The 12,373-nt window shown below is 37.9% G+C and overlaps 1 protein-coding gene across 6 annotated transcripts in view; it reads right to left on the bottom strand.

Moving 5' to 3' along the window:
• The window catches only part of Ubn2 (ubinuclein 2), an 83,101-nt gene that overhangs the window by 36,885 nt on the left and 33,843 nt on the right, over positions 1–12,373 (bottom strand). For all 6 annotated transcript variants that reach the window (XM_085683502.2, XM_085683498.2, XM_085683497.2 and 3 more), the window contains exons 8-13: positions 8,962–9,091; positions 6,121–6,239; positions 5,145–5,258; positions 4,481–4,624; positions 3,297–3,347; positions 930–972 (exon numbers count right to left, since the gene is read on the bottom strand). In XM_085683502.2, the coding sequence (XP_085539628.2) occupies positions 930–972; positions 3,297–3,347; positions 4,481–4,624; positions 5,145–5,258; positions 6,121–6,239; positions 8,962–9,091 (601 nt within the window). The remainder of the gene's footprint in view (positions 1–929; positions 973–3,296; positions 3,348–4,480; positions 4,625–5,144; positions 5,259–6,120; positions 6,240–8,961; positions 9,092–12,373) is intronic.

Raw genomic sequence — 12,373 nt, 5'->3', positions numbered from 1 at the left:
AGATAATTCTCTCTGCTGGTAGGTAGATGCTCCCCCTCCCTGTCATTAACTAAAGACATTGTTCTTTTAGGAGCCTTCTTTACACAGGCTTCTTTTCTATCTCTGACTACTAAGCCTAGAAAACCCTACCTATTATATTCTGAGAAGACAGTAAAAAGAAACTATAAGGCGATAGATAGTCTCTCCAAGGGCAATGAAGGCCTTATTTGTATTTATAATTTTAGTTATTTTTTGGGGGGGGGGGCAGGGTATATCTGAGTAGCCCTGGCTGTGCTGTAACTTGTACTGCAAACCAGGCTGGCCTTGAACTTAAGAGACCCACCAGTCTCTTCCTCCCAAGTGTTAGGATTAAAGTCATATGCAACTATGCCCAGTTATTCAAATGAAATAAAGAACACTTGTTACATTTTATCTATTATTTTTTTCCTATTGTTTTTATTGAGTTATACATTTTTCTCTGCCCCCCTTCCTTCCTCCCCTCTTTCATGACCCCCATACTCCCAATTTACTCTGGATATCTTGTCTTTTTCTCCTTCCTATGTAGACCCATGTGTGTCTCTCTTAGGGTTCTCTTTGTTGTTTAGGTTCTCTAGGTTGTGGACTGTAGGCTGGTTTTTCTTTGCTTTATTTTAAGTCTAAAAGCCACTGATGAGTGAGTACATTTGATATTTATCTTTCTGAGACTGGGTTACCTTACTCAGTATGTTTTCTTCTAGATTCTTTATCCAACATTTCTATGTAGAAATAATAAATGCAAATCTCCACAGCTCCACAACAATCTACTCCTCAAATGGACTTTTATGAAGCTGAAAACAAGCAACGTAGCATAGCACCTATTAATCTTTGCTAAATATCATGTGTCCTTTCCTCTAAGAATTTATCCCAACACTCACCATTAAGGACCAACTACAGATTTGCTGGATTCTTACCTTGACTTTGGGTTTTGATGCAGGAATCACCTTTTTCTTTGCTCTAAGATAAAAGATTAAAACGGAATTAGTTATATATTCAGAAGTAGTTATATATTAGGAATTAAAGTAGACTACCTTAATTCTTTCCACTATTTAGAAAATTCTTTGAAGAAAGTAACTACTCAGCTTGCATGGGGATTGTCAGCAATATTTTTTTTTAATTCAGATGGACTAAAAGGCCAAATAATTACTAAAGAAAGAAATATAAGTAGAAAAATAAAAGCCACATATAATTACATAAAACATAAAATGACTCAAAACAGGTTAGCCTAAGGAGACTCATTTCAATGGATTGGTAAGAACTCACAATTTATTTGTAGGGAAACACCTTCAGGGTATGACATACTCAAATCAGGGTAATGGGTTATTAATGACTCTTTTAAGAAAAACATTAAGGTTTTATTAAAAATTATTTTTAATTGCAAAAATAAAAAATTGTTAGAATGATAACAAATTAACAAATTAATTAAAAGGCAAGAAGGAAGCTTTGTTGAGTTTGAGGTTACCCTGGTCTACATAGTGAGTTCCAGGCCAGCCAGGGCTACGTAAAACAAAAACTTTGAACCAGCAGAAACACCTGTCAATATGCAGTTTCAGGAAAGCAACACTAATTCTCCATGCCGTTTTGGGAGGAAGCCATTAGAGCATTAAGACATATTTGCTAGGTGGTGGCATATGCCTTTAATCTCAGCACTTGAGAGGCAGAAGCAGGCGGATCTCTGTGAGTTTGAGACCAGCCTGGTCTATAAGAGCTAGTTCCAGGACAGGGTCCAAAGCTACACAGAGAAGCCCTGTCTTGAAAATTAAAAAAAAAAAAAAAGTCAAATTTACCTATCCTGTTTTCTGATTAAAACAATAAAACACAAAGGTAGTGGTAACAATGGAACTATTTTAAGAGCCGAGGAGAGGACTAGGACGCAGCCCAGTGGCAGAGCACTTGTCTGGCATGTATAAACCTAGGCTCAGTGCCCAGCACTGAGGGAGCCAGACATAGTGGCAAGCACTCATGATCTGAGCTACTTGAGAAGCAGAGGAAGGAACACTTGGAGATCAGGAGTTTAAGACCAAACTGGGCAACAAAGCAAGATCTTGTCTTAAAAGAGAAAATGAAGAATAATAAGTGAAACAATAGATCTCTAATGATATATTAACAAAATGTCCTTTCTAAAACGAAAAATATCCATTTCTTCTGTGTACATAAAAGGAGAATAAGAATTTCATAATATCACTCCAAAATGATAATCTAATACCTTAATAGAATTAAAAGCACATTGAAGTGCTTAAATCATTTATAACTCGCTAACTTTATATTTCAGTAACTTCTTTTTTAAATGCTGGAAATGGAACCAAAGGCCTTAGTGCATGGTAGGTAAGTCCTCTACCAACTGAGCTACATTCCAGTGATCAATATGTACCCCCAAAACAAACACTAACAAAACATGGCATCTTCCAGTGTATTAGGAGAATAAAGGTTCATTCTTTAATAAGTTTCACTGGGCTGGGCAGGTAGTTCAGTAGAAGAGTGCTTGTCTAGCATATGCTAGACCTGTGTTTAATTCCTGGTATAAACATTTTTTAAAATTTGGTTTTGTGAGTGACTGTATGTGTGTATACAGGTAGAAATGTGCCTTAGGGCATATACAGTGGTCAGAGGGCAACTTTCAGGACTTCATTTTCTCCTTTCACCATGGGCTTTAGGGCTCCAATTCAGATTCGCATGGCAAGTGCTTTTATCCACTGAACCAGCTTGCAGATCTAGAAATCTGCTTTATATTTTTACTATAGCCAGTTGTGCACAGAAGGATGAACACTGAAAGCTTGCAAGGCAGGGGAGGAGTGTTTATGGAAGTGTCCTAGAAGCTCAGCTCATCCAATGCAGTTGCCCATGCCGACTGTAAGAACAAGGGGAGCAAACCTGAGCTCCCTGGGGGATGGCTCCCTACAGCAGAATCCCTCGAGACTGTTTCCAAAAGCAGCAGTCAAAATAATATAAAAACAAAACAAAACAAAAAGGTGGCAATACAGAGATGACCTAAAAATACGCTGAAGTCTTAACTATGTCAATGGGCATTTTAGTAAGTAATATTTTTGTTTTTAAAACCATAACATGGATGGGTAGTGGTGGCACAACCTTTAATCCCAACACTTGGGAGGCAGAGCCAGGTAGATCTCTGAGATCCAGGCCAGCCTGACCTACAGAGTTCCATGACAGTCAGGATTGTCATGACAAAAACCCTGTCTTAGAAAAACAAAAGAAAACACCCCCAAAGAAGCCATAACATGAATAAAACCACGTGTAAAAATCTAGAGCCAGTATTTACTCACGGAGCAGAGGTAAGGTGATTATGTACACTCCGGCTTTCCTTAAAAAGCATTCTGGAAAAATTAGAAAGATAAAATTATTTTTTTATAGCAGATAACATGGTAATTGCTTTACTTTTTGTTTTTGTTTTACATAAAAGATCTTGCTGTGTGCATCAGACTAGCTTCAAACTTAGTATTATTGCTCAGGCTGAACTTGAACTCAAAAATCATTAACCATTTGATTTTTACTTATTTATCAAGCAAAAGTAGTAACAACTTTATTTCTATGTATTCAGAATTTTTAACAAATCAATAGAAAAGATTGTTTTTGTTACTTTAAGGATGATAGGTTGATAGCCTATTCTCTTAAAATTTCTCCAGCCAGGCATTGTGGCACATGACTTTAATCCCAGTACTCAGGAAGCAGAAGCAAGCAGATCTTTGTGAATTCAAGGTCAACACGGCCTACTTAAACCACGTTGGCTTTGAACTCACAGAGATCTGCTTGCCTCTGTTTCCCATGTGCTGAAATTAAGAGGCATGCACCACCTCGACTGGCAATTTTGTTTCTTAAAGTAGATTTCACAACATAGCCCAAGTTGACCTGGAATTCTCTAGTATAGACTTGCCTCAAACCTGCAGCCCTCTGTATATTCTCATTACTGCTAGGTTATAAGTGTGTACCACCACATCTAGTTCTGTTCTAAATCCAGCATGTGGTTCCTTTCTATCTGTTAAAAACCCCTCAAGTTTATAACCATTATCTCCAGTCCTTTCTCCCTATCACTCAACTTAGAAGCAAAAAAAAAGTTTTAATTAAAAACAAAAAAAACCAAAAAACATCTTTATACCTATCTTATTTCTAGTTCCACAAGATTTGTTTTGTTAAGTGCTGATGATCTGAAATACCACACACACACACACACACACACACACACACACACACACACACACACACACAAAATAGTTGGTTTTTTTTTTGGGGGGGGTGTTGGTTTGAGATGGGGGTCCTCTTGATATACTAATGTTAAACATGTATGCTCATTTAAAATATTTCTTTAGATTATAATTTCCCCCTTTCTCTTTTCTCCCTCTAACCCTTCCCATGTAACACCCCCCACCCAAACATAAGTTCTTAGCAAAATCGATCTGATGTATGTTTGTCTGCAAATATAGCTTTATAACAACAAAAGTCCATTTCTTACCTTGCCTGCATCCAGCCCTTAGGCCAAAGTGGCTTCACCTCTGTCTCCATGAAGGATTTAAGATAATCCTCAGCAGACTGGCTTTTATTTGGCTCTAATTCATAGCATCCCAATTTGATCTCAACAAGGTTACACAACAAAGTTCTAAACAAATTAAAAATATATACTGATATAAAAATGTGAATTATAAAACTTAAAGAAATAAGATTCAAAACAGTTATTTTTGAAGCACACAAATCTGGTGGCAATAAAGAATATTAACTGAAGTATTCAGACAATGATAAGAGAAATAAATTCTAATATTGATCATTCACTGTACTACACTCAACTCTCATCATGAAACAATGGCCTTTGGTGCCTTTCTTTAGTGACCAGAGACTGAAAGGGATAGTTGTCTCCCTGGGGTAAAGCAAGCAGACAGTTCACACAAGTTTATCACATGCTTGTCCTTATGCAAACAGAATGACTTCAGTGCACTATTAGATCAGCTGATAAAATGTACTATATGAAGACCAAAACACCAACCCCTGAGGCCATTACACCAGATTACTATTCTTGAGTATGTTTTCTTAGACACTAATCTTTGGTTGCTTCTGATCTAGTCCTCCACTTCGGGGGATTCTTCTCATTTCTTTGCCTATAAATGAAGACTAAGAAAGCTCACCTAATGGTGTCATCCCAGTGGAATTTCTTTCGTGGGCCTATGACTCGTTTCCCTGGTTTCTCCTCATCATCATCTTCAGATCCATTTTTTTCCCGTTCTTCATCTGCTTGCACCCTAAAAAATGAACAACACTTTATTAAGCAGTTTTAACCCAGAATTCACGACCATATAGTCCTTAAATACTTCAGTTGCTCATCCAAATGTTTACTTGAGACAGAACAAATAGGGAGCAGTATTTCCACATGATATTGTGAATGTAGAGCTAGTATAAAGTAGATGAGTAAATAAGGCCTCTAAACTATAATACAGAGGTACAAATGCTCAGCCTTTAGACCAAACTCTTTGTGTCCAGTCCCAGTTTAGTATAATTGGTCAAGATGTGAAATGCCTTAAGCAGTATTAGGTTTTAGTTTTTTTATTTTTTACTTTTATTTATTTATTTACTTATTTATTTATTTTGAGACAAGGTCTCAGCATGAAGCCTAGGCTAGCCTAGAACCTAGATCACTCTGCTGCAACCTCCTAATTGCTGTTATTATAGGCACATCCCATTATGCCTCCCTTGGCTCTTCTTTTGTTCGCATCTGTACACTAACCAGACAAAGCCTTTTGCTTTTGACAGCAAAAGCAGTTTAGTGGGAAGTGACACATCACTCAGAAAATATTCGATTACATCATTTTAACTGTATACATGGTGTCTAGAGAATGAAGACTATTCAACTAAGCAGGGCAGTGGTAGTGCAAACCTTTAATCCCAGCGATCGGCAGGCAAAGGCAGGCGGATCTCTGAGTTTGGCGCCAGCCTGGTCTACACAGCTGTTCCAGAACAGCCAGGTCTGCACAGAAAAATTGTAACTCAAAAAAAGCAACAGACCAAAAACAAATGACAACAAACAAAACAAAATAAAACAAAACAAAAAAATATTAACCAATGTCACTGTCAATTTTAAAACCAGTCCAAAGCAGAGGTACATACTTGGCACACTTGGCTTGACTGCGAGCCTGGCAGTCCTCCTGGTATTTAAACAGCTGTTCGGGCATGACGTTGCTAACAGCCAACTTCAATTTTTGCAGAGGTTCCCTTAAACGATCATCCTGAAGGGAGGAATATATTTGGAGGTTTTTTTTTTCCAAATATAACAAAACTTACTCTATAAGCAGAACTTCAATAGGTAAAATCATATTTTACATACTGAATATAGACCTGAAATGTTATCTAACATGATATTTCTTCTACAGCCCTGACTTGTCAAAGGTACACTGGAAGAAAAATTAGATTGACTTTGTTTTCCACTACACCAAGCAGAGTCCCAGTTTTTGCCTGCTTCCCCAGTAACAGTGTTCCTTCACATTCTTAAGAATGAGTCCAAGTTTTGGTCAATAAGTTTTATGAATGAATTATAATACAAATAGAAAAAGGGGCTGATATTGCCCAGACTACTGTTTAACTCCTGGTGTTGAGATATAGCCAAGGAAGACTACTCTAAAATACTACAACACACAATCTGCTCTGATGACTACCAACAGGATGTGGGCATTCTGTTCTCCCAGTTACTGCTAGCAATTATAACTTATGATGCAAGCAAAACTTAAGTTCAAGGCCAAAAGAAAGATGAAACTGAGAAACTCTTCTCCAGATGGGTTCAGCATAGAAAGGAAAATAAGAATTTTGTATCTGACAGCTCAAGTCAGCCAACAGCATTTTCATCTTACAAATAACATGTACTTAAGTGCTTAAAACCTTCATCAGTGTCATAGGCCCAGAAATATCTTAACTCTTTCTTCACTAAAGCAAAAGGATTTTGTTTTTTATAATGCAGATTGAATTCAAGAAATTAAGACATACTAAGGAAGTCTTTACCTAAGCTATACTATACCCCCAACCCTTAATAAGTCATTACACCTTTTGATAAAAAATGTATTTAGAATGTAAAAATTATGACTAGAAACCTATGCCATAGATACTAATTAATAAACTAAGCATGTAATGGTATCTGGAATAAAAATCTAAACACTTATTAACAAGATTTCTTGAAGAATTATCTAGTTAAGATTACCCTGGGAAATTTCAAATATCTATCAACAGTGAAACTGAGAAACTAAATGAGATATACGCATATGGTAGAAAGCTATATACACATCAGTAGAAATGGATTTCTACTACATGTCGACATACAGCTGAAGTACAACATGGTGTTAGAAAGCAAGTTAGAGAAGAAAACAGTTTGTTTATATTTATATGAAGCTCAAACAATGTAAAGCTCCTAATACAATGGATATAAGTGGTATGACAAAGCTTAGATAAAGACCAACAAAGACAAGATTGATGATGCCTTTAACATCAAACCTCAGATGCTTCTCTGAAAGTATTTTGTTATTATTTTTGTTATCATTTTTTTGAGGCAGGGTCTCACTACGTAGCTCTGCCTATCTTGGAGCTCACTATATGGACCAGGTTGGTCTCAAGCTGCCAGATCTGCCTGGCTCTGCCTTCTGAGTGCTGGGATTAAAGGAGTGCACTACTATAGCTGGCCCTAAATATTTTATGATCTGGGGCTGGGGATGTAGCTCAATTGGTTAAAAGTTTACTTAACATGCATAAAGTCCTAGGTTTGAATCCTGGAAAAACATAAAACCAGGTGAGGTGAGGCCAATCATGGTTGTGCACGCCTTTAATCTCTGTATTCAGGAGGTAAAGGCAGGCAGGCCATCTAATCTATATAGCCTGTTCCAGGTCAGCCAGGGCTATCCAGATTCTGTTTCCAGAACCCACATGGAGCTAACCACAATCCTTAACATCAGTTCCAGGGGAGCCAATACCCTCTTCTTGCCTCTGTGAGCACCATGAACAATCATGATATACAGATGTACATACAAGCAGAACACCCAAACAGAAAATAAAAATTAAAAACATAAACCAACAAAAAAAGGCAAGGTGATGAAGGCCTACAATCCTAGTACCCAAACGTAAACCCTGCTCTATTTGGGCAGGTCTAGGACATAAGGGGAAAAAAAGGGTTCTATACTACACAAAACGGTGTTTCTCTGGGCTGGTATGATGGTGCATACCTCTGCACTGCTAGTTGATTTCTGTGAGTTTGACAGAAATTTACTGTACATTGTGAGCTCCAGGCCAGTCAAGTCAAGGCCACATAGTAAGACCCTGTCACAAAACAAAACAAAACAAAAACAAACAAACAAACAAAAGAAGCCTACTAAAAAGTTTTTCTACTTCTAGTTCTATTTTATCAGTTACCCATTTTTGTCATTTGAATTTTGGTTCCAATTGCCAAGATCTAAAGTTGCCAGGAAAGACACAAAATATGAGACAGAAACACAATTTTTTGTTCATTAACCTGCTTTGAATCAAGAAGGAACTATAATTTTTCAACTCAAAAGAAGTCTTTGTTAACAGGTATCGGTGCCTTAATAAAGAATTCTGGTTTTTGTACCTACTACATTGACTTTATAGACAAAGAAGCTACCCCTTCAGAATCAGCACTTTTCATCTAAAGCTATCAACTGTTGATGTAAATATTTTTGTAAATTGTGTGTGAGGATATCTATGGAGTTGTTCATGCCGTGGAAAATTTCTAGAATTCAGAGGACAATTTTGTCAGGCTTGCTCAACAAGAGCCGGTTGGGGTGTTTCGCCAGCCTCAAAGAAGAGGCTCCTAATCACCTTTAGTAATAAATACCCTATGGTTATTAAACACATGTAACAGGACTACAAAGTGATGAATGTGCAAAGACTCTGAGCAAACATGTTGTTTACTGGTTATAAATCCGAAGATCAAGGTACTGTTCTTCCACTTACCTGGACATTAAGATGTAGCTTCTTTAGACGCTTTACCAGTGTTTCCTTATTACATGGCACAAATGCTTCAAGATGGGAGTAGACACCACTACGAATGACAGGGCCTAGTTCTTGTAGCTGTAATTCGATGCTGACCACAAAACAAAACAACACACAATAGTAAACATCATAAAATACTTTTTATATAGTACCTATATATAAGCCAGAAAATAGCCAAGCGGTGGTGGCACACACCTTTAATCCTAGCACCTGGGAGGCAGAGGCAAGCAGATCTCTGAAATCGAGGCCAGAATAGTCTACAAAGCAGGTTCCAGGACAGTTAGGACTACGTAGAGAGAAACCCTGTCTTGAAAAGTAAACAAAGCAAAAACAATAACAGAAAAGGAAGAAAGCAAACAAGCACACGCAGATATTTTTGAAACTACAGTCCCAGAGTTCCTATAGCACTCTCCTTTAAAGTATCTGAAAGCGCAAGGCCCTTTACAGCCAGCTATGTGCACACGATAATTTCCTCATCTTTGTTTTCCTTTTATGCCTGTGACACAGCTGTGTATTTAATAGTTTACTTAATTTATTGTAAATGATTAGTTTTCACGTCCCTTTTGGGGGCAGAAAACTAAATGTTAAATCTTTATTTTGACTAGTAGCAATTTCTTTTTGATACTTCAACCTGACTCCATCTTAATTTTAGAATCTTGTTACAGGGTCGAAATAAGTTCCTTCCTGTTTTCTGTAAAACTTAAATTTGAGCATGTCTTTACCTATTTTCTGGAATTTGACATGTTCCACACCTGACCTCCTCCACTCTGATAGGATGTTCTGCCAAATAATTTTGAGACGTTCTACCAAGTTCCTATGTAACCAAAAAAACCCTTGGAAACTCCCTTGCCTTGCAGTCTTTTGGGTTATATAAGCCCCACTTTCACCTATGTTCAATGCTATTTTTCTCAAACCTGGCTTTAGCGAGATGGTCCTGTCTGACAGAAATTAAAGCTTGCTTAATTTGATCAAAAAGGACACTAAGAAAGACTAACATAGATCTAATCTACATGGAAAGTAGAAAAAGACAAGATCTGCTGAGTAATTGGGAGTATGGGAACCTTGAGGGAGGGTTGAAAGGGGGAGGAGAGAGGCAGGAAGGGGAGCAGAGAAAAATGTAGAGCTCAATAAAAATTAAAAAAAAAATTGACCAAAAAGTTTTGTTCATTGGTCTTTACTCTCATTTAGTGGGACTAACATTTTTCTCTTCTCTCTCTCAATTTCTCTTTTAAAAGTAAACCAGTGCCAGGTGGTGGTGGCACACGCCTTTAATCCCAGCATTAGGGAGGCAGAGGCAGGTAGATCTCTGTGAGTTTGTGGCCAGCCTGGTCTACAAGAGTTAGTTCCATGACAGGCTCCAAAGCTACAACAAAACCCTGTCTCAAAAAATAAAACAACAACAACAACAAAAAAAAGTAAAGTAGTAAAGTTTGTAATAATTGCCATATTCTGGCAGAGAGAAACTAATAAATAAGGCGTCTCTCAAAATGGAAAAGATTGTATTTGGCAGCTGCTGCTGAAGAGAAAGAACAACTGATGTTAGTTTGAAGGTCATTATCAAATTGGGGCTCTTAGCTGGGCTTGAAGGTGCACATATTTAATCCTACTCGGAAAGAAGAGGCAGGGATCTCTCTGAATTCCAGGATAGCCTGGTCTATGCAGGAGTTCCAGACCAGCCAAGGATACATCGTGAGATCTTGTATCAAAACAAAACAAAACAAAACAAAAAAACAACACAGTAAAACAAATTGAGGCTCTTGACAACAAATTATGTCCAAGTCACCATAGATAATTATAGGAAAATGTACAGGGACACTTAGGAAACCCTCCCATATTTAATAATTTATCACTTCTAAGATACAGTGTAATCTCAGCTGGGCAGTGGTGGCACACATCTTTAATACCAGCTCTCAGGAGGAAGAGGCAGGCAGAACTCTGCAAGTCTGAGGCCAGCCTCAGGGCTATAGAGTGAGTTCCAGGATGGATAAAGGTACACAGAGAAACACTGTCTTGAACAACAACAACAACAACGAAAATGTAATTTCAGAAAAAAAGAAATCACGCTCTTAAGAATTGGTAAAAGGAAATCCCTAGTATTAGAAAAACTAAATAGTGAATAGATGATTAAATACAAGAGCCCACAGGGAAATGACATCATGGTCATGAGTGCTATGCAAAACTGCCTGATTGGTAGCATTTGGCTAGACAGTTACTAAGGGACTAGGCTCTGAGTAGGAGAGCTTCTGGACTCGCCTTACTGTTAAAAAGTTAGTTGAAGGCTGCACACTTTTATTCCCAGCACTCGGGAGGCAGAGGCAGGCGGATCTCTATGAGTATGAGGCCAGCCTGGTCTACAAGAGCTAGTTCCAGAACAGCTAGGACTGTTACACAGAGAAACCCTGTCTCGAAAGAAAAGAAAAAGTTAGTTGAAACTGAAGATAAAATATAAATTCTCCAAGTACTAAGAGAAGCCACAAAAGTCTGCCTGACTCAAGGAGACAGTTTAAAAAGTTACTGGTTTCCAAAAAGGTTAACTCAGACATGGGAAAACTGAATTCCTGAGGAGAAATCAACTGCTAAGTCCTCTGTATACTGCTATTCAATCAATGCTCATCAGAGAGCACCAAGGAGATGGCATGGAGGTCTCTCTCATAGGGAGTGTTCAGTAAACAGAATCATGCCCAGTGCAATCTGAGTGGACCAGAGGCAGTCAGAAGCTCGTTGTCTATTTGAAATGCCTGCTTCAGGGAACAGGGAAGAAAATCAAGTGAGCATATTGTATACTTGTTCATTCAGGTCAAATTCAACTATGGAAAAAAATGGCGAACCAAGAACTTAATTTTTTTCTCCTCAACAAAAGGAAGAAATGGTAAGGCCAATACACCTGGGTAATGTTATGGGATTACACACACTATTTATTACAACAGGTACTCTGTCCAGAAGAGGAGGGCATGTGGGTTTAAGATAGAGGGAAAAAAGCCAGAAACAATAATAAAGTGACTCTAAAGGAAAAACTTCAACTCTGTAGATGGTGTGTGTGTGTGTGTGTGTGTGTGTGTGTGTGTGTGTGTGTGTAGAGAGAGAGATGATTCAGCAGTTAAGGGCACTGACCCTCTTCCAGAAGACCAGGGTTTGATTCCCAGTAAACCATATGGTGCCTAACAATTGTTTGTAATTCTAATTTCAAGGAATCTAATGCTTTCTTCTGGCCTTCTTGGGCACTAGGCACATGCATGGTGCAGTTACATAAGTGCTGACAAAACATCCATACACATAAAAAAACAAAAACAACAAGAACAACAACAACAAAAACTAAAACATCTTCTAAGAAGAAACCAAAGTAAATGGGCTCTGCAATTCAGAGATTTGTTTG

Source organism: Myodes glareolus, chromosome 25 (genome assembly GCF_982192425.1).
Source record: "Myodes glareolus chromosome 25, mMyoGla1.1, whole genome shotgun sequence".
Classification (NCBI taxonomy): Eukaryota; Metazoa; Chordata; class Mammalia; order Rodentia; family Cricetidae; genus Myodes; species Myodes glareolus.
This window is presented reverse-complemented; position numbering and strand designations above follow the sequence as displayed.